This window comes from Bombina bombina, chromosome 4, assembly GCF_027579735.1.
Source record: "Bombina bombina isolate aBomBom1 chromosome 4, aBomBom1.pri, whole genome shotgun sequence".
NCBI classification, from domain to species: Eukaryota; Metazoa; Chordata; class Amphibia; order Anura; family Bombinatoridae; genus Bombina; species Bombina bombina.
The window spans coordinates 96,183,615-96,209,409 of record NC_069502.1 but is presented as its reverse complement, the minus strand read 5'-3'; the positions used below and the strand labels follow the sequence as shown (position 1 = coordinate 96,209,409).

At 32.9% G+C, this 25,795-nt stretch overlaps 1 protein-coding gene across 1 annotated transcript in view; it reads right to left on the bottom strand.

Annotated features, from left to right (window-relative positions):
• PKHD1 (PKHD1 ciliary IPT domain containing fibrocystin/polyductin) overlaps positions 1-25,795 on the bottom strand; it is a 1,710,134-nt gene that overhangs the window by 625,625 nt on the left and 1,058,714 nt on the right. The window contains exon 50 of the mRNA XM_053709557.1: positions 22,732-22,927. Coding sequence (XP_053565532.1) covers positions 22,732-22,927 — 196 coding nt within the window. The remainder of the gene's footprint in view (positions 1-22,731; positions 22,928-25,795) is intronic.

Genomic DNA, 25,795 nt, shown 5'->3' with positions numbered 1-25,795 from the left:
GATCGCTCATTCGAGCCTGTAAGTATTACTTATAATATTATGTATTTATAAATTATGTATATTTAAATGACGCAGATCTAAAAAAATATATTCATGATAGAGTATTGAATTTTAAATGACTTTGTAATGTAATCATATTTATTTTATTTTATTCTGTAAATATCTTATTTTAAAATAAAATAATCTACGTTTTGTTGCAGACCCATTTTAATTTCAAAACCTTTTTCTTTTTTTTCTATTTTTTTTCTTTATGGCAGCCAACAATTTTATGTGATTGACCACCCCAAAAGTTCTGTACAGGGTCAATAAAATAAATATCTATATAAACATAGATTTTTTTTATAAAGACAAAAAAAAAAAAAAAGGATAAAAAGGATAAAAAAGTAAATATAGTTGATTAAAAATTCATACTCTATCATAATCCTTAAAAAAGCTAAAATAAAGTTTAATTTTATATATTTTATATATATATGTATATATATTTTTTTAAATATATATAATTATATAATTTTTTAAATATATATAATTATATATATATATATATATATATATATATATATATATATATATATATATATATACATACATAAATATATATTCTGCATGTATATATCTTTATATACATTCTTAAACAAAAATGTATATGTATATATATAAATATATGTATGTATATATATATATATATATATATATATATATATATATATACTATATATATATATATATTTAAATAGTTTGTTATTTTCATTATAGGAAATAAAGATTACATGCATTGCAGCTGCAGATGCAGATACATTAAACAAAATAAAAATATCACCTGGATCTAATGTGGACATACAACTTTATATTTTCACAGACCTCAGGCGGTCGAGAGACAGAATCCCCCGGTACGTAAGGCCAGTGTCAATGGTGACACCAAGGAGCAACCACTCTTCTCCCCCGCTGCCATTGACACTGCTTGAGGGTCATCCAGCGGATGAGTCAGGTTGAGTCAGGTGTCAGGGACAGATATGGAAGTCCCTGATATCCAAGGAAATTTTCAAATATAATACTATGTTTGCAGTATTTAACATTACATTTTTGTTATTTATACAGGTTCATTCAGGGTGCAGGTTAAAGGAACACTAAACCCAAACATTTTCTTTCATGATTGAGATAGAGAATATAATTTTAAACAACATTCCAATTTAATTATATTATTTAAATTTCTTCATTATTTAGCTATCCTTTGTTGAAGAAATAGCAATGCACATGGGTGAGCCAATCACACGAGGCATCTATGGGCAGAAAACAATCAGCAGCTAATGAGCATATCTAGATATGCTTTTCAGCAAAGTATAACAAGAGGAAGCAAATTAGATAATAGAAGTAAATTATAAAGGTGTTTAAAATTACATGCTCTTTCTAAATCATGAAATAAAAAAATGTGGTTTTCATGTCCCTTTAATGTAATTGATTGTATTTTTTTTTATTTAAATGTTTCTCCTAGTTTTTCAAGAAGATTTTTGTGTATAATATAGGCCTTGTCACATATTCCTCATAATAAAATTTATTATTTTTGGCCTTCATCTCTGACAGACGACCAAGTACCGGGGGAGGATCTAGAACCAGCATTGTCGCCGGGGCTGGCAGAAGAGGAGGTGGCAAGAATCGAATGTAAGAAAAAATAATATTATGTTTTAAAAATTGTATCTTGATAATGAATTTATATAACATATGTTCTTTTGGTCTTTTTATAGATCTGGATCAGGGCACACAAACAGAGCACTTCATGGCTGAGATATTCCACCAGCTGGCGGAGAGACTTGAGATCGTTTCTCGGGCTGTGCGGGCCCTGCAGGAGGCCATGACTAATCTTCATTAAATTTTATTTATTTATTTAAAAAAAAATAAAAAAAATAAAGAGTTTTATAATAAATCAATATTTAATAAAAATTATCGTGTAGCTGTATTCATTTAAATATTATTTTCAAGTGACATGAAAACAAAATAGATTTTGAAAGATGTATAAATAGCATGCAATGTGGTAAATTATATATTTGTTTATATATTTTTAAAAAATTTCGTTTCTCAATTTATTTTAAATACAATTTGAAGAAGCGCATATGCAGATACACTATATAGCTGCTGATGAATGCACATAGATACATCATATGATTGGCTTGCACATGTGCATTGCTATTTCTATTAGAAAAGGTTATCTGAGGATTAAAGTGAAACTGAACATCAATTTTATCGTTCATGCTTCAGATAGAGCGTACAATTGTAATAAACTTTCTAATATAGTCCTATTGTCCAAATGTCATCATTCTATTTGTATCTTTATTTGAAAATAAAGATTGTATGGTTATAAGCAGGCCCATCTTGAATGAAAACCTGAGTTGACCTTGCTGATTGAACAGCACCAATAAAATAGTGCTTCCCGTGGTGGTTCAATTGAATTTATCTGGCTCCTCAGGCTAGATGCCTTCTTTTTCAAATAAAGATAACAATAGAACGTATTAAAAGTGTTAATATGAGTAATTTATAAAGTTGATTTCAATTGAATGTTCTATCTGAATTCTGAAAGTTAATAAATGTGCTTAGTGTCCCTTTAATAAAATGTAAACGTTTGTAATGTTGCTTGAGATTATCTTCTATGATATTGGGGTCCCTTTAATTAATAAACTAAATATGTTTAAAAAAAAACAAAAAAACATAGATAACATATATAAATAAATACATCTATCATTATATTTACATTTATATAGATACATATGTACATACATACATATAAATATATAAAGGAATATATATGTTCGATGCTGCAAGACAATAAAGCATATCACCTAATAAAAGTCACACCCTTCAAAAAATCTAAAAATATTATTGCTCTACATTTGGTGCACTAGTAGATATAGGGATAAAAATGAAAAATACATTGCTTCTGATGGATTATGCTACAACTTTGTCTCTCATTACAAATCAAGGGGACAATATTTCTGCATATTTGGTGCAAAGCTTTGCACCTAACTTGTCGCACTAATAGATATAGAGATAAAAATTAAATACCCAATTAGCAGCTAGCTCCCACTAGTGCAACCTAAATTTTCTATTTCCTATCCCTTTAAAATAGCCATAGATTTCAAATAAATACATATGATACTCTGATTACATGTTATATTCGCAATTATTCCTGCTCAGAATAATAATACATTTACAATATATACATTTAGTGGTATAAATAAACACAGAGATATGACAGACAACATTGTTTAGAACAAAAAAAGGAACTTTGGGACATGTAAATATATTTGCAAAATATTTCTAACAACACACACACACACATATATATATATATATATAAATATATATATATATATATATATGTGTGTGTATATATACATACTAAAATATGTATGTCCAATCTTAAAAAGCTTTTGAATTCCCTCACCACTTTGCACCAAATATGTCGCTACTTGCTATATTCGCAATTAGTCCTGCTCAGAAAAAGCATACATTTACACTATATACAATAATGTGCTGAAGAGAAATGTGCTTGTTCGTGGACAGTATTGAAATGGTATAAATAAAGTTGGGAAAAATCAGAATAGCCGCTACATTGATGACTGTTATTTCACAACAGTCCGATGTTCTTCGCACCAAACTTGCCGCGCGTGTTTTTGATGGCTTGTTTGATAAATAGGGAGACCGTGTTCAGATCCGCGGCCGCAATATTTAGTGATGTTTGGCGAATGTATTCACGCCCGTGAATGCAACATAGTTGACGCTTTGATAAATAGGCCTCCATAGGTCTACCATCTTTTCTGTAAGGAGCTGCTTATGCAAATTAATCAAAGGCTTTGAACAGTATATTTTTATATAAAATATTTATTTTTACATAGTAAAGTAACTGCAATATATTTTAATTATTTATTTTACTCTCTTTTACTGTAATGCAACTTTGAAAATAGAGCAATTTCTAATACTCGGAACTTGAAATGCACCCTGCTCACTTCTCAAGGCTAACCCTGATACATACATGTCCCAAAATATCTGTAACTGATAACAACTGCAAAACAATTAATTTTTCACTAACTTTTCAGCTATGGCTAGTTTGGTTTTCTGTCATATAAAGCCCAGATTTGCTTCTCCAAATAAGAGTTTGGCTATTAAAAAGTAATTGGAGTAACAAGGATGGTAAATTGTTTAAAAAAAAAAAAAAAAAAAAAAGACTTTGCAGATATGTTATTCTACAGCAACACAAAATAAATGTTTTGTAATTAAAATATCTTTACTGTCCCTTTAATGATATTAATTCTGGTTTTTTTTTTAGGGGAACAACAGCATTTTGTTTAGGTATAATATATCAAAAGATACTAAACACATTTATTTTCAGAGTTTAGTCATTTCAATTGGAAATTCTAATTTACAATAGCAAAATAAAAGAAGAAATAAAAAAGTATCATAATCCATTTCAAATATATCACCCTTCAAACTGTCAATCAATAATTTTAGGCATTATGGCTGTAGGAGTGACTCAATTTTTCTTAGAACTATATTATGCAAAAAAACTGAAATTTGCACACAAAATCTCAAAATATAACACATTTATCTCAGAGTTTAGTAATTGCAACTGGAAATTCCAATTGTTCCAATAGGAAATACAAGGTATATTCTAATCTTTTCAGTGAGATTGTATATGAGTTTAAAGGATACATTAAGCGGTTTTCATATTCTGAGACACATCTTACCCATTAAAGAGCATTTTTGATGCACTGTGTTAACCTATCAGACACCAGTCACTAACCCCCTCACAAAACCTTATTAAATTAAAAATGTTATTATTGATTTCCATCTAATGTTTGGCAATGCCAAGTGTTTGAATTTCCATTACTAAATATGAAGGTTGTATCCTTGTAGTTAAATGGCTATATATAAGATCAGTTGGTTTCTGTGTTCTGTTGCCTGAGGCTAATGTATGGTTGCTTCGGGCAATGTAAGAAAACCAAGGTGGCGTTAGCTACATAGGATGTCTCCATCTTGTGCTCAGCACTAATCTAAAAGTACCTAAAATTTGTTTAAGGTTAATTTAATTTCAATTACAAAATTAATGTTAAAAATAGTGTGACATTTCTTGTTGTTTAATAAATAATTAATAATAAAATTCAGAACAAATATAATATAAATGTATGTGTATATATATATATATATATATATATATATATATATATATATATATATATATATATACTGTATATATATATTGATTTAAATGTCTTTCTACCACAATAGTACAATACTTGCAAAAATTTTCATTTATACACGAGAAATTGTATGCTCTTTTATGAATCATGAACAATTATTTTTGGCTTCCATGCTCTTTTAACTAAAACTAAAAAAAATGCGATCTTTGAGGTCCATCATCAAGAAATAAAACTGAATGCTTTAATCTAAAAGTACTAGAAAGATTTTATGTAGTATATAATGTTCTTGTCAATGAACCTCAAACTGCCGGAAAATAAATGACTATTGAATACAATATAAGTGCATAATTAACAAGTGTGTAATTTAAAAATTAAAAAATATAATAAATAAACAGTAGATATTTTATTGACTAATTTCAAAATCCCCTTCTATTGGCCAGCCCCTTGTATCATGTGCCAGCCATTAGCCAACCAGAGGATCACATACGTATACAATGTGAACTCTTTCACATGTTCAGTAGTAGCTGCTTTCTCAGAAAGTCTACATATAAATAAAGACTGTGCACAACTTGATAATCAAAGTAAATTGAAGTCTTTTAAAACTGTATGCGCTATCTGAACCATTAAAATTTTGTTTTGACTTTGCAAATCAATATATCAATGTCAAAGCCCTAAATTATGAATGATTTTGTTATTTATAAAATTGTTTTTTTAGCAAACCATGACATCAGAGCAAAATAAAGATGTCTGACAATGCCAAGTGGTTGATTTTAACATTAAACCGTCAAGCTGGATACTCATAGTTACATGGTAATAAATTGAAACGTCAGATCAGTCGGTTTTAGTGTAATACTGCCTGAGGCCATTGTATTGTTGCTTCAGGCAATGTACAGATGCCAAGATGAGGTTATCTACATGGGATGTCGCCATCTAGTGGATCAGCACTATTGTAACAGCGGGGATTTAAAGGAAGTGATTGCTGTGCAGTTGCAAAAAAACACCACATATAACTGATTGTATAATATGTTAACCATCATTTGAATAAACTTTCATACTATTAAAAAAGTAAGTTATTAACTGAAATTTAGATTATTTAATTTATGTGACAACACTAAAATATTGTTAATTGTGTGTGACATAATATTTCCTGTGGAGTAATAAACATATTTCATAATCACCAAATAATATGTATTTAATGTTTGATTGATGACAACAGATGTTTATACTAAGTATAGTTAAATATTAGTAAAAGCAATATGATTAGTTCCAGACTAGTAAGAAATTGTAACACAGTAATTTAGCTTTTACCTACCTTTAACACAAAGGGCCTAATTATGAGTGGAGCGCAAACATTTGTGCACGAATGATAATGAGTTTACGCTTACCGCTCGTATGATTACCGCATCCTCAGTGCTCTGGTTAACTATTTTTTGAAACTAAAAGGTTGCACAAAACATATCAAAATGACATTACAAAGTATAGTTACACTCATAATAACACTATCTAATAAAAAAATGATTTAAAAAAAAAAGTACTGCACACAAAGGTTATAAAGCCTCAAAGATATGAGATCTCAGGTGTTGGAGAAAAAGGCAGGGAAATAGCTTTAACATAGAGATACATACATACAGAGCTCTAAAGATGGATATGTATGTATATGCATATGTATTTATGTATTTGCAGACATATATACACATATAAACACATAAATACACATGTATACATATATAGACTTACATAGAAATGAAGCCCTTTGCAGTTGAGTAGATGAAAATATGAAAAAACATATTTATGCAATTCATTCAAAGATTTTAACTTTTTATTTACTGTAAATATTTGACATTCCAATGTTCTGCACATAGCAGAATATGTTCTAAGTATTTTTTAATAGATATTCCTATATATTTGTGTATATATCTATTCCTATAGATAATCATGTGTATATATATATATATATATATATATATGTATATATATATATATATATATATATATATATATATATATATATATATATATATATATATATATATATATATATAAAAATATATACACATATATAGGTATATATTTATATTGTACCAAAAAAAATCATCAGATATATGTAGAAATATTTATTTATGAGTAAATAGAATATATTCTTGTATGTGAAGAACATTGGAATGTCAGATATATACATATTTTCAAGTCGGGTTAGCGCACATGAGAATGTGTGATCAGGTTTGCATGAGAGCAGGGTGTTTTTTTCTCTATTGACTTCTATGGGGAAATATGTGAATGGGTACGTGATATCCTCTTAGGTTCGGCTTTTTGCACTATACAGGTTAGTGTGCAAGTGAAAACAATTGATTTTCAGCTCATAATACGATCTTAACCCAACAAGTGCAAAAAGCTTTCTTCTAGCGCAATAAACACATGAGTGGGAGCATTAATTAGCATGCCACTTTTAATCTGGCCCTAAGTGTGTGTGTAAATATATATATATACTGTATATATATCTTATGGGCTAGATTACAAGTGGTGTGCTAACTTTTGCGAGCGAGCGATACCGTTTTTTTTTGTCATTTTGTGCTTGATGGAAATAGCATGCGTATTACAAGTTTAAAGTAAACGCGATCGTGAGAGAACAATCGCATTTTTTACGTTTGTCGAGTTAAAGTGACTGAAACAAAAACGTAAAGAGTAGTGCGTTAAAAAAGTTGCGCTAAACACAACATAAATATATTTACAATTACACACACAAAATTGTCACATAAATACAAAAAAAGTTGTAAGGGTTAAAAGGTGTATGGTGTATGACAAGGTGTTTGACTGGAAAGGGCTATAATGGATATATACATACTTATACAAGTATAAATATGTGTATGTATATATGTACTGTATACATATTTAACATTCCAAAGTTTTTCACATACAGAATAAAGTAATTTTTATTGTAAATATACATTTAATTATATATCTGTATATAAATATACCTGTATATCTATTATGATAGATAGATAGATAGATAGATAGATAGATAGATGATAGATTCCTTTTATTGTTATTCACAATGTATAAAAACAAAGACAACGAAATGTAGCTAAGTATCTAACTCATACATAACAAAATGTACTATAAGATGGAAAATAAAAATGAGCAGACTGAAGTTTGAAATGTGCTATAAGTGAAATATGTGTAAAATAATCATTGTGGCACAGAAAATGTTAGTGCTGATTAAAAGGGAGAAGAAAAATATCCCACAATGAAAAAATGTAAGAGACATAATTTAAATACGTGATGTGCAGTATATAATAATGTAAAAAAATGTAATGAGTGCAAAGAAAAACAAACATCAATGAAAAGGTGTATTTGTGGTATAAATAGCAAGTACAACAAATGTTCATAATATGTGTAGTTTGTGTAAGGACAATAAGAGACAATTGAGTCCTGTATACTAGCCATGAACTGGCAACAAATAGAAAATTGCAAAGTGCAGAGTAAGCAGCAATTGGCCATGGTCAAAGAAAAAGTGTATTGTAGTATAAATAGCAAAGAGTGAGTACAACAGAAGTGTGCAATATATGTGTAGTGTGTACAAAACAATAAGGGACAATTAGGTCTTATATTCTAGCATAAGAAATAGAAAAAGTGCAGAATAAGCAGCAATTGAGGTCCAAAATCATTCAATATAAGATTAAAATAGGGTCAATGACAGGTTTAAAAAGTTTTTAAAAAAAAGTTAAAAAATAGACTAGAGCTTTGTGTTTAGCAAAGTGACAACTCTGGGGAAAAACTTATTCCGTAGCCTATCTTTCTTGCCATACAGACTCTTGTATTGCCTCCCAGATGGTAAAAGAGCAAATAATTAATGACTAGCATGGGAGGAATCTTTGATGATACAGCGAGCCTTTTGGAGACTACGACTATGCTGGAGATCTTAAATAAGGGGTAGCTGAACACCAATGATATACTGGGTTGTTTTCACGACCCGCTGCAGAGCGTTTCGGCCAGAGATAGTACAATTGCCATACCGTACTATAATACAATAGGTGAGAATACTATCAATGGTACAATGGTAGAATTGACCAGAATCTGAGATGATAAGTGGGATTTCTTCAGTTTCCTTAAAAAATAAAGACGTTGTTGTGCCTTCTTCACCAGAATAGATGTCTTCAGTGTCCAAGACATATCTTCAGAAATGTAAATTCCCAGAAATTGAAAATATGACACACGTTCTACCTCAGAATCTCAGATCCATTTATATAAATGGGTATGTGTATGCAGCGTTTGGACGTTCTGTAATCAACAATGATCTCTTTGGTCTTCTTGATATTGAGATCCAAATTATTTTCAGAGCAGCATGTCACCAGGTGCTTTACCTCCTCTCTAAAGGCTGTCTTGTCATTGTTACTGATCCGGCCTACTACCGTAGTATCATCTGCAAACTTAATAATGTTATTAGATACAAACTTAGGCAGACAATCATGGGTGAAGAGAGAATATAGTAATGTACTCAATACACAGCCTTGTGGAACACCGGTGTTAAGGATCAGAGCAAAGTTTATGTTCAAGCAAGTTTTTGTTTTGTTTTTGTATCTATCTATCTATCTATCTATCTCTCTCTCTCTCTATCTATCTATCTATCTATCAATCTATCTATCTATCGTCAATCTAGCATATATATAGCTATATTTCTTTCTATTATCTATCTATCTATCTATCTATCTATCTATCTATCTATCTATCATCAATCTAGCATCTATCTAGCATCTATCTAGAATTAATTTTGTTAAGCTAATTTAAACTTCCACACACAATCTTCCCATCTATCATCTATCTATCTGTCAATCTAGCAAATATCTATGTTTCTTTCTATCATCTATTTATTTATTTATCTATCTATCTATCTATCTGTCTATCATCAATCTAGCATCTATATAGCATTAATTTTGTTAAGCTAATTTAAACTTCTGCACACAATCTATCCATCTATCTATCTATCTATCTATCTATCTATCTATCTATAGACTACAGTTCTACGTAGCATACTTGAAGATAACAATGACCTATTTTCACTGAATTTTGTATTTATTTATTTTTTTAGCTTGTAAAATCTTGTGTTCACTTATGAAACAATTAAAACAACGGAGATGTTCATAAATGCTTAACTGACAGAGACCAGAACAGGCTACTAGGAGCAGCTGGGATATATTTATGCAGTTTCAGTTTAACAGAGAACATTCACCACTTTCTCATATGGGTGAGATCGAAGGTTATTATTGTGCATCTGATCCTCAACAAAAAACTGTAATTGACAACCTATCCATTTGTTTTCATCTGTTTAGCCTCTGAATAACACTCTCATACACTAATAGCCCCTTCCGAGCAAAGGCTGTGTGAATTTAGAGACACACTTGTGAATGAAATAGCATCTGATATGAATTTATAGCCATTCATTTGTGGTTTAATGCACCCCTGCCATTATTTAACAGTGTTCTTCTTAAAGTCTTTCATCAAAACAATGGCAGGGGTCAAAAGTAAGTTAACCCCTGCCAGAATGTACAATTATTAGAAAGAGTCTACACACGAGCAGCTGCTGGAACCCTACCGGCAGGGAGCAGTGCTTCCAAAAGTCATAATATCAATAATAAAGTTAGATTCCCTCTCACTCATGAGGTCTATTGCTTTTTATGTGAAGAATTATAGCCCTCCTAGCAGCTGCAATAATTGTGTTCCTATTGTAATGAAGACCTCCTCCTAGCCGCCCCTACAAGTGTTCTTTGTTAACATGGAGTCAAGTGATTATACGCTTTGACTGATGTTGTGTAGGCCCAGCTGCCTAAGTGCTGACGCACGAACAAGGAGAAGGAACTTGCGTCTGCAAGACGGGACTTTAACATACCAGACCTTTTGCATAAGTCAAATGGGAACAAATGATGTATTATCAGCCTGCTGACAAGGCAGACCATCTTCCTTTGAAGTGGTGACTGCTTGTAGGGCCTTACAGCTTTTTCTCCTTAGCTCAAGCAAACATCATTCTTTTGATATGCTACATGCTCATTATCTCTGCCCCATTTAATGATTTTTGATTGAAGGGTGGCAGCTCAGTTGCCAAAAGAGGTAGTTTTTTTTAAGAAAAAGAAAAAAAGCCTCCAAACTGTCAGGTCTACAAGAAAGGCTTTCCTTGTGCAACATCCTAAATGTGGAATTTCTTTAATAGTAAGTTCTTGTTCTTGAAGGCAGAAAAAGGCTTAAGCGTGAAATTCTTAATTAAGCAGTAAATATAGAGAGGGGTGTCAGCAGATGTAGCCGGTAGCCATGGAAACAGAGTCACATGCACAACTAGATGCAATGTAGGCCTCAGGCTTTTGCTTGAGTGGCAGCTAAAGAATTCTACAAAGCTTGTAAACTGGATTACTTGGTTGACTAATTATATCATACCATTAATGTAACTAAAAATAAGAATGGAAAATTGAAAAGAAAGAGTAGGTGTCTATCTTAATGAATTCAGAATAAAAATGTTCCAATTAATGTTACATATTTCCTAATTTAAGAAAAAGTTGCTTTGGTTCAATAAATAAACTTGTATTGCGCTTTGTTGCTTTAAGCATTACTTTAGGTTTTATTTAAAAATATTACTGTTAAAGGTATTATCTTATTATTATTTTAGTTCATATCTCGCTATTATTTTTTTTTTAAAAAAAGCATAAAATTAATTATTTCCATTTGACCTATATTTAGCTTATTTAGCTACAATAAAAATGTAAGTTTAAAACTTTCTCAGAATCTAATACCACACAAACAACACGCTGGCTAAATACCAGGAAACCAAGTACAATTAGTGAGATTTGTTTTAGCTTTGTCTCTTTTTGTTCAAATATCACTTTCAACATAAGCCTTGTGTTTTCTTTTTTACTTCATTAAATATTCATTAAAGGGACAAAGTTATTTTTTTTTACATACAAATAGTATATTAGCAATGGAACATTGCATTGCAAAAGATCTGCAGGCAAATCACAAACATAAATACTGTAATTTTGTTACATTGAACAGCTACTTTAGTATATCTTACCACCTTTGCTTTGACAAAAAAAAAAAAAGGAATTTTTATACTGATCTACCAAACGCTATATAGCATGTAGCAGGGTAGCATTCTGAATACTGCACAATTCACTCCTGCCTCTCTTGGGGCAGTTGAAACCCAAACTTACAATTTTCAGACTTTTATTTTAACAGTTTGAGTGCACTGCTCTTGCTGTCTGTGTCAAATTCACATACGGGGCCTGATATTCTAAACCTTGCCGGCATGAAGAGAAATCACACAAAATCTTTGGGATTTGTTTTAGACCTTGTAATGTAGGAGTCTCTGTTTCACACAAAGAACAATACATAGCAACATAAACATATCTCAAGATAACATTTGTGTTTCTAAAAATGTTTAAGGGCCTCGCTGTACCGGCGAGACTTCTTAGAACATCTCGCCTCAGCGGCAAAGTTTTGAATATCAGGCCCACAGTAAGCTGTGCAAATTGTGCATTTAGCTGTACACATCAATTTTAAAATCAGTTATTAAGTTGCTTTAAAAGTTGAAACTAAAACCAAAAACAAAATCAAAACACCTCAAAAGATGCAAGACACAGGACAGTCCATAACATTTAGAATTTTCAAGAGTCAGAATCTTAGTCATTTGAGCCCAATGTCAACAATAACTTTTTCCTTAACCCCTTCCCACCCTTAGGACGTTCTATACCGTTCTAACTGCAATGAGCTTTAACGACCTTAGGAGGGCATAGAAGGTCCTCGCCTTTTGGCTGTACTGAAGCCAAAGACACTTCCTGAATGGGATTGTGGGCTGGAGGGCATGCCTAGTGTCATATGCACTCCCCCTAAACACGATCGCGTAAACAATCACGTGATTTCTCTTTTTAACTTATTTGTTTAGACAAATAAGTCTGGGTAGGACGGGGTTAAAGGGACATAAATCCCCAACATTTTCTTTCATGATTTGGACAGAGCATAGAATTTAAAACAACTTGCGAATTTACTTCTATTGTAAAGTTTTCTTGGTTTTCTTGTTATCCTTTGTTGAAGAGCAGGAAGGTAAGTACAGGAGTGTACACGTCTGCAGCACTATATGGCAGCAGTTTTGTAACAATGTTATACATTAAAAATAACACTAGACGGCAGCACTGTCATGTAGTGCACCAGGCATGTGCACACTACCTATCTAGATATCTCTTCAGCAAAGAATTACAAGAGAACAGAGTACATTTGATAATAAAAGTAAATAGGAACCCTATTTTAAATTTTATTCTCTACCTGAATCATGGAAGAAAAAAATTGGGTTTTACGTCCCTTTAAGTCTTTAAAACAGAACCAAATAGAGGTAACTAAATATCTGAATGTGTGCGTATATCCGGTATATTGTGACTCAACAATACTATTTTCTACAACTCATTTCTTTACTGAATTGTATACATTTTAATGTTTGACACCTTTGATTATGCTTTATTCATTGTGGAATGGGATATATTGTATAACCGTATTAAGGTACAGTAAATATGTAATAACAAAACTCATACATTACTTGTTTCAGTAAATTGTGATAAACGTGAACAGACAAAAAAAATGTGTTTGTGACTAATAGATTGTTTTAAAAAAAAATGAGTTTCTTCCTATTTGCAACCATTGAGTCATTCGGAATTATTTTGTTATCAAAAATTAGTTTGCCTTATTTTTCTTATTGGAAAGGACTTCAGGGCAACAGAGGTGTAAGTTAAAGCAGTATAGCTAGTGCTACTGCTACAGGACAGCAACAACACAAAATAAAATTATTATTATTTTATGAATGGGATCAGTATTGTCAAGAAAAAAGTGAACTTTACATATTATTGGCTGACACAGAAATCAGTCAAGTTACAGGGACATTCTTGGATTGTTATTGAGTAGAGAAAAATTGTAAAAAAATATTTTGCATTCTTCTGAATGCAAAAAAAAAACCTATTTTTTATAAAGCAACTTAATTTTAAATAAATTTACATGCAAATATTTATTACATTTTTACACACATTTAATTGTATTTATCATATCATCTTATTAATATACAGTTTATATATATATATATATATATATATATATATATATACACACACAAACATATATATATATATATATATATATATACACACACATATATATATATACACAAACACACACACACACACATATATATATATATATATATATATATACATATTACATTTTTACACACATTTAATTGTATTTATCATATCATCTTATTAATATACAGTATAATACAGTATATATATATATATATATATACACACACACACAAACATATATATATATATATACACACACATATATATATATACACAAACACACAGACACACATATATATATATATATATATATATATACACACACACATACAGTATATATATATATATATATATATATATATATATATATATATATATATATATATATATATATATATATATATATATATATATATATATATATATACTGTATAAATATATTGATTTGTTTCCCATAAAATGTAAGTGAGACACAGTTATCCTGTCAAATAAAGCTATTTTCCTACACTCCAAAACTGAGCAACTGTCTCTGGAGGTCTTTGGTCTCATACAATGAAGTGTGGATCTGTCCAGGAGACTATTATTTAATATAATAATAGTGCTAAAAAGCCTGTGTTTTAAATCAGGCATTAATCAGATAATTCCCCCACTTGTGTTTTGTTACATAGACTGTTATTTCTGCTTATCCTGCTTTTACTCAGAATGCTTTCTTTTTTTTTTCTTTTGTCATCTGCGTTTCACTTCCCAGGGGTTCTAGTTGAGCATAACAATTAGATAAGTGTCTGCAATGAAGAAAGGCTAAATGAGATTAAACTGTATACAAATGGAAACACCACTTTACCAATTTAGTAAAACCGTTTTGTCAGTCTGGGATTTTACTGGGATAATCTGCTATTCTAGCCAATCACCTCTCTCCCCTCTCTCCTCCCTGTCTATCTATAGAATAGAAACAACACTATTGCAGTATGCAGTGAGTGATACATTTTATTGGACTGACATTTTACATTAAACAGTTATTTGACTCCTGTGAATGAAAGGGAAAGTAAACACCATGTAATTACAAGTGATGTTTGTTGTGTATCTATAGAATAAACACATCAGTCAAGTCTTAATGTTTTTAAAACAAATTAACATCATTTTTACTGCAATTTTTTTTTAAACAGCAAAACTCCACCCGTTATTAGTCTTATTTGGAGTATCCAATCTTGGCTTTAGTCTGCAGACAACAAGGGCTGGTTATTGCTACTGCAAGCTCGCAGTAGCAATTAGCGCTCAAACAATTAACCAGAGCTCAGACCTCTGGTTAATTTTTAAAATGTGCCCCAATTGCCTGAAAGAAATGTGTGTAGTGGCATTTTGTAAATACAAAAATATTACATATTTTTTTAATGCACTAAGCAGTTTTTAGGGGTTAAATGGAGTTGGTGGGGGTGTTAGAAAAAAAAAACGGCACTGAAAAGTGCCTTTATATTGCGGTCTATGGGGACTGTGTGTCCGCTATACATATTTATGTTTATGCTTATATACATATACATTTGTGTTCTAATACCAGCGTGCGCTGGTATTACAAAATGAAGCGCAAATATCGCCCTTGCAAAAGCTATATTTTGCACTCCACTTGTAATCTGGCCCTTAACTGGAGGAAGACTGGTCACAATAACATTTATTAACATATAACTTTATTAGGCAAATAGTCCCCAGACTAAACTATTTATTAATATGATTAACCAATATGGTGGCAACTGAGATCCTAAAACTAACTCCTACTACAGCTGGACACAACCCTAGATTGGGTACGTGCATTAGAGCAGGCTGCTCAACCCACAAATGAGTTAAAGGTTTCTGAGCTTTCCAGCCTGCCTACATGTAAGGAGGGGTAGCCATAGGCTCGCACCTTGTGGGCATCACCTCCTCATTCAGCCGGACTGACATTCAGTCCAAACTCCAACACACACTGGGCTGACACCAACCACCATAGCTAGGGCATCACCTTTAACCCAGTAGGGATCAACCTCAATAAAGTAAAGCAGGTCCAGCAATGATCCATAACTGAGGAGAGAAAAAAGTCACAAAAGAAGCAAGAAGCCTTTGGTTGCAATATTAGTAACCCTAAGGAAACCAGAAACTCAGAGCCACCCTACCAAACGTGCCTACAAACCCCAAGAGGATGCACAGGAGGGAAAAACACTTCCTCTCTGGCACACAGCAGGAAAAGGGCTGTACCCCAAATGCAGGGCTTTATATCAGGTAAGTACAAGCCCCCCTCCCAATATAACTGACCTGCACAGCACTGTTCTACTCACTCACATCACTCAGGGTTTTAAAGGGACAGTAAATAGAGATTTATATTTAAAATGTTTAGTTATATATAATGAAATTACTTTGCAATACATTTTCATTATTTATTTTACTTTTCATGTAATTTAGCTCCAACAATTCAGCAAATTCTACTTAGCAAAACTTGAAATGGACCCTGCTGACTTTTCAAGGCTAACTCTGCTAGATATCTTTCCACTAATTGTCTTTAACAGATAACAAACAAATGCATTTTATACTAATATTATGACAGTGATTAGCCTTGTTGTCTGCTGACTAAAGCCCAGATTGGCTACTACAAATAAGGCAATCGGTGGGCGGAGTTTGCTATTGAAAAATAACTGCAGTAAAAAGGATGTTAATTTGTTTTTAAAATGTTAAGACTTGGCTGATATGTTATTCTATATTAACACAACAGAAATGTATTTGTAATTACAGGGTGTTTACTGTCCCTTTAACCCTTAAATATGCTTCAGACCCACAAAGGGTCCTCCACTGGCATATAGTTTGTTTTGCAAAATGTGCAAAGTTTTTGTCAAACCATTAAAGAAATTAAAAGTTGAAATGCTTTAAAACATTTATTTTGTATCAGTACTTCTTTATTGCTGATATTTACTATTCATATAATACAATCACATTAAAAATGCATTAAACACTTTGAGATGGTAATATAAAATGATAAATTGTATATATAAAAAAATATATACTTTCATCATTTTTTCTCCCCTATTCCTGTAATTCCATTCTGAAATTGTAAGCATTTCAGTTCCTCTTAGAAATGAAAGTGCAGAACACTGTTATATTCCACACAGCCATTGGCTGCACACTCTAGTGACCTATTAATCACTGTCTCTAATTGGCCACAGCAGAGAAGGTAAACTAAGTTACAACATGGCAGCTCCCATTGTTTTATAGACACTAAAACTTTACACTTATTTTATCAATATTTAAACAACTAATGAAACTTTAAAAAATACATCCACATGTTATTCTCAGACTAATTTCTTTTTTGAAAACATCACTCTACCTAGCATTTATTTGGTGTTTAATGTCCCTTTAATGTCCCTTTAAGAAACAAGGTATCAAGAGTCTTCTTCCTTCTGCAAGTATTACTCAAGACTTGTTTTACATTAAAAATATTAGTTCACAAAGACTGTTAATTAAGTTTACCTTTTTCAACCTTTAGAAAGATGAATAAATGATTATTAGTAGAAATCTTGAAAACCTGAGGTAATTCAGATCAGTGTTTTTTTGAGTTATTAAGTGAAATAAGTTTTGAATATGAGGAGAGAGAATTTTCAATATAAACCAACAGCCAAAACTAATATACTAATATTATTATGACAGTTAAAAAAAAAAGAAGCTATTTGATGGTGTCTCCCTAACTTGCCTGGGAATAAAATTGCTGATACGTTTTAGAGTTATAAAGCTTTGGAGCTGCGTTATTGATATTGCATGTGTATTACTAATAAGGGACAACTAAATTTGCATTAAACGGACATGAAATTCATAAAATGTATATAGAGAATAAACAAATTTCCAGTTTACTTCTGATATCAATTTTGTTTCATTCTCTTTGTGTCCTTTATTGAAGGAGGAGGAATGAACTACAGGGAGATAGCTGAACACATCAGTAAGCCAAAGACAAGCGGCATATATGTGCAGCCACCAATCAGCAGCTAGCTCACAGCTCCTGAGCCTACCTGGGTATGCTTTTCAACAAAGGATACCAAGAGAATGAAGCAAATTTGCTAATAGAAGTAAATCTGAAAAGTGTTTAAAACTGTATGTTCTGTCTGAATCATGAAATAAAAAAAATGTTTCATGTCCCTTTAACACAGAGTACTTAAATCCCTCTATCAACTTTTAATTTACATTTATTTAAACTTAATCACAAACCCTAAGCAACTTTTTTGTACATCATTGATTGCTGCACAGTTCACTAATAAGATGACTTATGCTCGTTAGTGAAGGCATTTAAATCTAATGACAAAATAATAATCTTCTTTCCATCTGCCCATAATTGATGTTAAGCGACATTAGTATCATATTTAAAGGGTACTAATGACTTTGCATTGTTTGGAACTCAAACTGAGAAATAAATGCTCACACATATTTCTTCACTCAACACTTCTCTGTATATTTTAACACACACTTTTTGTTGCAAATGAAAAGAAAGAACAAAAATGTAAAAACATAGAGTATATATTAAAGGGACATTAAACACAAATTGTAAACGGCATAATAATGTAGATTCATAATCAATAATGCAGCTTTATGCTGTTAAATTTATAGTTTATAAGCTTATATTTGTTTTTTCGCTGATTTCCCTGTCACCAAGAACAAAAGGAACCTTGTTAACCAATCACAAACTAATCACATATATAGCATGCACTGTTGTGTTAAGGAAAGAGTTTGGGTAACCTGCCCTCTTCCCTTACCTAGAGGTAGTTTAGCACTAGACATGTTCACAGGTGAAATTTTCTGTTCAGGCAAATCTTTCATTCCAACTATTAAAAATACTTTGTATTTAGAATATTCGGTACCCGTGTATTCTTCTCATTTGAAACTAAACTAATAACGGAAACGTGGACAATTTACATTAGTTTTCATTAAACTAATATACATGTTCCACTGCTTTGGTCTGGGTGTAACGTGAATTTTGTTTTCATGGCATTCCCAAAGTAAATGTTTATGTTCAAGTGTGGGGGTGTATATATGTGTGTGTGTGTGTAGTGAGTGTGTGTATATGGTGTGTGTTTATAGTAAGTGTGTGTAGTGCAGTATGCGTATATATGTGTGTGTGTATTTATATGGTGAGTGTGTGTGTTTATAGTGTGTGTGTGTAGTGCAGAGTGCGATTATGTGTGTGTGTAGTGAGTGTGTCTATATGGTAAGTGTGTGTTTATAGTAAGTGTGTGTAGTGCAGTATGCGTGTATGTATGTGTGTAGTGAGTGTGTGTATTTATATGCTGAGTGTGTGTGTTTATAGTGAGTGTGTGTAGTGCAGTTTGCGTGTATGTGTGTGTGTAGTGAATGTGTTTATATGGTGAGTGTATGTGTTTATAGTGAGTGTGTGTAGTGCAGTGTGCGTGTAGTGAGTATGTGTGTGTAGTGAGACTCAAAAAGTGCTGCTCCCCACATCTGCCACCCTCGGCAAGTGCCATGTTTGCCTAGGCCAAAGCAGGTTAGCATGGCTCTCCAGCACGCTTTAGTTATTTAAAAGAAATTAATAAATACTGCCAAATTCTGCATAAGGACTGGATAGCCTAGTCCGGGATACCAGTGAAGTAACTCAAACACATAACTCAATAATTCTATAACTCCCCCCCATTATTCTCCCTCAAATAATGGACAACAGAGATGAAGGAAGACCAACAGGTCGCATTTATTAACTTAATTAATAACTATGTGAACGGTCACCCTAGGAAGTTACTCTGTAACCGACTGCATATTTACATATGCTTGACGGGCATGAGTCCCTACCATAACTCCTACATTGTGAGGTAGAGGCCCAAATTGGTTTTAGGATATGACGGAGTCCCCCGGATGACTCCGCCCCATCAGATGTTAGCTAAGGGGGTTAGGAGGAGTTCTCCTGGTCTGCCTACCTGCTTGGAAAAGGAACCCTAGGTTCGGACCTAGTGATGATGCCTTTCCTCCAGTCTGACCATCACTCCACCCCAAAGCTTCAAATTAGGCCTCTAGAGCAAATACCGCTCCCACCCATAGGGGGCCCAGCTCTTGACAGCCGACAGAGCCAAATAAAAAACTGGTGGAGGTCATAATATTACCAACACGGTCTTACTCAAGGCTGGCTCAACTAAACCTACCCCCGCCATGTTGACTAAAGCAAACGCACTCCCGCTACATCATGTGACAGCCATCAGCCAATCAATAATGCACATATGTATATTTTGTAAATTCCTGCACATGCTCAAGAGCTGGTGACTCAAACAGTGTAAACATAAAGAGACTGTGCACATTTTGTTAACCCCTTAAAGGGACATTGTACCCAAAAATTTTCTTTCGTGATTCAGATTGAGCATGACATTTTAAGCAACTTTCTAATTTACTTCTATTATCACATTTTCTTCATTCTCTTGGCATCTTTATTTGAAATGCAAGAATGTAAGTTTAGATGCCGGCCCATTTTTGGTGAACAACCTGGGTTGTCCTTGCTGATTGGTGGATAAATTCATCCACCAATAAAAAAGTGCTGTCCAGAGTACTGAAACCAAAAAAAAACTTAGATGCCTTCTTTTTCAAATAATGATATCAAGAGAACGAAGAAAAATTGATAATAGGAGTAAATTAGAAAGTTGCTTAAAATTGCATGCTCTTTCTGAATTACAAAAGAAAAAATTTGGGTACAGTGTCCCTTTAAGGACCGGGCATTTCAGACAAAAACTTCCCCAAAAGACCAGAAAATATTTAGCATTTTTGCATCACTACATTTAAACAGAAATAGTGCCTCTTTTTTATATATTTACCTATCAAAAATATATATATTTTTTTTAGTAGACAACCCAAAGTATTGATCTAGGCCCATTTTGGTATATTTCATGCCATCATTTCACCGCAAAATGCGATCAAATAAAAAAAATCGTTAACTTTTTAAAAATTTTAGTTTTCTCACAGAAATTATTTACAAACAACTTGTGCAATCATGGCATAAATTGTTGTAAATGCTTCTCTGGGATCCCCTTTGTTCAGAAATAGCATAGATATATGGCTTTGGCATTGCTTTTTGGTAATTAGAAGGCCGCTAAATGCCGCTGCGCACCACACTTGTAGGGTTAATTTTAGCTTTAGTGTAGAGATCAGCCTCCCACCTGACACATCCCACCCCCTGATCCCTCCCTGACCCCTCTCAAACAGCTCTATTCCTTCCCCCACCTCACAATTGTCACCATCATCTTATGAACTGGCAGAAAGTCTGCCAGTACTAAAATAAAAGGCTTCCCCCACCCACATAATTTTTTATATATATTTTCTGCAGTATAGGATCCTCCCTTACCCCCAAACTCTCTGACCCCCCCAAACAGCTCTCTAACCCCCCCCCCCTCTATTTAGTACTGATCTAGCTAAGTAAAATAATGATAATTTATAAAACAGGTTTTAAACAAAAAGAGATATACCCTGTATTCCTTTCTAATCTCCATCTAATTGCTAAATATAAAAAGATATTTAAATACACACAATAATATTCACATCTAAACTATTTAGTATGTCCACTGCTATTGCAAACAATTCTATTCCTATTCTAAGTTCAGCTTTTTGTGCGCATTGAGTTTTTACTTTCAATTTGTAATACGAGCATTACCCAAAGCACCCAAAAACCTTACTTCTTGCGGAGTTGGCCCCTTATGTCTTTTTGAAATGTTGAGTTTAAAGGGTCATGAAAGCCAGAATTTTTCTTTTATGATTCAGGTTTTATAAAAAAGTTTGCCTTGTTCTCATGTTATTCTTTGTTGAAGAGATATCTATATAGGTAGCGTGCACATGCCTGAAGCACTACATGACAAGAAATAGTGCTACCATCTAGTGCTTGTTTGCTAATATATAGCATTGTTGTAAAACTGCTGCCATTTAGTGCTGCAAACACATGCACTCTCCTAAACTTACATTCCTGTTTTTCAGCTAAGGATAACAAGAAATGAAGAAGATTTGATATCAGAAGTACATTTGAAAGTTGTTTTAAAATTGAATGCTAATCTAAATTGTGTGTTTTATGTCCCTTTAATTGGTCTTCAATAGAAAGGCATACAGACAGATAGAAATATAGATATATAATAGAAAAAATGATTGAGAGATAGACAGAGAGATAGATAGATATATAGATAGATAGCGAGATAGACAGATAGATAGACGATAGATAGATAATAGATAGATAGTAGACAGAGATAAATAGATAGATAATTAGATAGATATATAATAGAAACAATGATTGAGAAATAGACAGAGAGATAGATAGACAGACAGATAGATAGATATAGAAAGATAGATAGATAGATAGATAGATAGATAGATAGATAGATAGATAGATAGATATATAGATAGAAAGACAATGAGGGAGAATGGAAGACATAAAATAATTCAATATTAAAATTAAAATGTCTTACCTAGGTAGGTTACTGTTCCTTGTCTATTGTCAAAATACCAGTCACAAGCACTGTTTTTCAAGGGTTCGGGAAGAGATTGAAGATGTTGGCCGGATTTTGAACCACAACTGATATGAATCTCAAATAGACTTGACAAATTTGTGTGTTCTATCAACATGAAATTCCCAGTTCCAAAGTTGTCAAAAGTGGCTGAGTACTGAGAGATAAGCAAAGGAAAATCTATGAATGTGACAGATGGTATAAAATACAACTCTTTAATATTTCACCAGTACAAAAAACATTCTACAATACAGACTATGGCCACAATTCAAACCCAGGTCTGGCAAAGAATTATATATTTCACTTTGATGGCTCTAGAGTTTATTTTCTATGATATTCCATTCTATTTGCATTAGTTACACATTAGTTATGCCTCTTGAATTATATGTACCTAATCCAACTGGAGAATCTGGTTTTGGCTTTGGTAAACATACAACACTATAAGAACTTGGCATTTAACTAGGTGTTAGCATAGAGCTACATAGATAACAACAAAAAAGAAAGAAAAAAAGGGAAAAAGAAAAGATATCAAGCCAATCAAAACCTGGAGGCTTCCTGATTCAGTATTGATTAAATGGGCAGTATACACCAATCATGTTGATGAGATTAGCCTGGAACACCCACTGAGAGCAGAACCGCCCCCCCTCCGATGCATATGAAAAGATACATTATACAAACAGAAGCAGTCTGAAGTCTGTATACATCAGTATACATCTAAAACTTTGGGGCTTGGTTAGGAGTCTGAAAATCAGCACAATGTTATTTAAAAATAAGCAAAACTACAAATTGTTACAAAAACACTCCAAGATGGGCTATATAAATGGATCATCTACAAAATATTTATGCAAAGAAAAATCTAGTCCACAGTGTCCCTTTAATGTATAACAGGGTTGATCATAATCCATTAAAAAAAATGTATCAAATTATTTTTCTACTAAACTCCCCACAGACTTTAATTATATTTTTCATAGAAAAAAAGAGGATTGTGATCAAACCCAGAATAAATGAATGAAAATGAATAACTTCATACCATTTAGGGCTAGATTACGAGTTGAGCACTATTTAGCGTTCCCTCTCATGCATTAACTTTGCTAGAGGGAGGCATTTTGCATGTGTTGGGTAGCGCGTGTAAGTTAAAGTTAAAAGTTTTTGCATGAGCGCTAACCTGCAGAACACAAAAAGCCGAAACTTGCGTTAACGTATTTGCCCATAGATTTCAATGAAACGCGAAAAGGGGAAAAAAACACCTTTACTCGCTCGCAAACATGATCACTTTTTCTCGTCTGCTAATCCGACGTGAAATATTAATATTTCACATTCCAATGTTATTCACATACCAGAATATGTTCTATTTATTCTTAAATAAATATATATATACTGTATATATACTGTGTATATATATATATATATATCTATATATATATATATATATATATATATATATATATATATATATATATATATATGATGTTTTCTTTTTTTAAATATATATCTATACATAGATATATACAGTGGGGTAAAAAAGTATTTAGTCAGCCACCAATTGTGCAAGTTCTGCCACTTAAGAAGATGAGAGAGGCCTGTAATTTTCATCATAGGTATACCTGAACTATGAGAGACAAAATGTGGAAACAAATCCAGACAATCACATTGTCTGATTTGGAAAGAATTTATTTGCATATTATGGTGGAAAATAAGTATTTGGTCAATATCAAAAGTTCATCTCAATACTTTGTTATATATCCTTTGTTGGCAATGCCAGAGGTCAAACGTTTTCTGTAAGTCTTCACAAGGTTGTCACACACTGTTGCTGATATGTTAGCCCATTCCTGCATGCAGATCTCCTCTAGAGCAGTGATGTTTTGGGGCTGTTGCTGGGCAACACAGACTTTCAACTCCCTCCAAAAGTTTTCTATGGGGTTGAGATCTGGAGACTGGCTAGGCCACTCCAGGACCTTGAAATGCTTCTTACGAAGCCACTCCTTCGTTGTCCGGGCAGTGTGTTTGGGATCATTGTCATGCTGAAAGACCCAGCCACGTTTCATCTTCAATGCCCTTGCTGATGGAAGGAGGTTTACACTCAAAATCTCACGATACATGGCCCCATTCATTCTTTCATGTACACGGATCAGTTGTCCTGTTCCCTTTGCAGAGAAACAGCCCCAAAGCATGATGTTGCCACCCCCATGATTCACAGTAGGTATGGTGTTCTTTGGTTGGTCTCTCCTCCAAAGCCGACGAGTTGTGTTTCTAACAAACAGTTCTACTTTGGTTTCATCTGACCATATGACATTCTCCCAATCCGCTTCTGGATCATCCAAATGCTCTCTAGCATACTTCAGATGTGCCCAGACATGTACTGGTTAAAGCAGGGGGACACGTCTGGCACTGCAGGATCTGAGTCCCTGGCGGCGTAGTGTGTTACTGATGGTAGCCTTTGTTACGTTGGTGCCAGCTCTCTGCAGGTCATTCACTAGGTCCCCCCGTGTGGTTCTGGAATGTTTGCTCACTATTCTTGTGATCATTTTGACCCCACGGGGTGAGATCTTGCGTGGAGCCCCAGATCGAGGGAGATTATCAGTGGCCTTGTATGTCTTCCATTTTCTAATTATTGCTCCCACAATTGATTTTTTTACACCAAGCTGCTTGCCTATTGCAGATTCAGTCTTCCCGGCCTGGTGCAGGTCTACAATTTTGTTTCTGGTCTCCTTCGACAGCTCTTTGGTCTTCACCATAGTGGAGTTTGGAGTGTGACTGTTTGAGGTTGTGGACAGGTGCCTTTTATACTGATAACAAGTTCAAACAGGTGCCATTAATACAGGTAATGAGTGGAAGACAGAGGAGCCTCTTAAAGAAGAAGATACAGGTCTGTGAGAGCCAGAAATCTTGCTTGTTTGTAGGTGACCAAATACTTATTTTCCACCATAATATGCAAATAAATTCTTTCCAAATCAGACAATGTGATTGTCTGGATTTGTTTCCACATTTTGTCTCTCATAGTTGAGGTATACCTATGATGAAAATT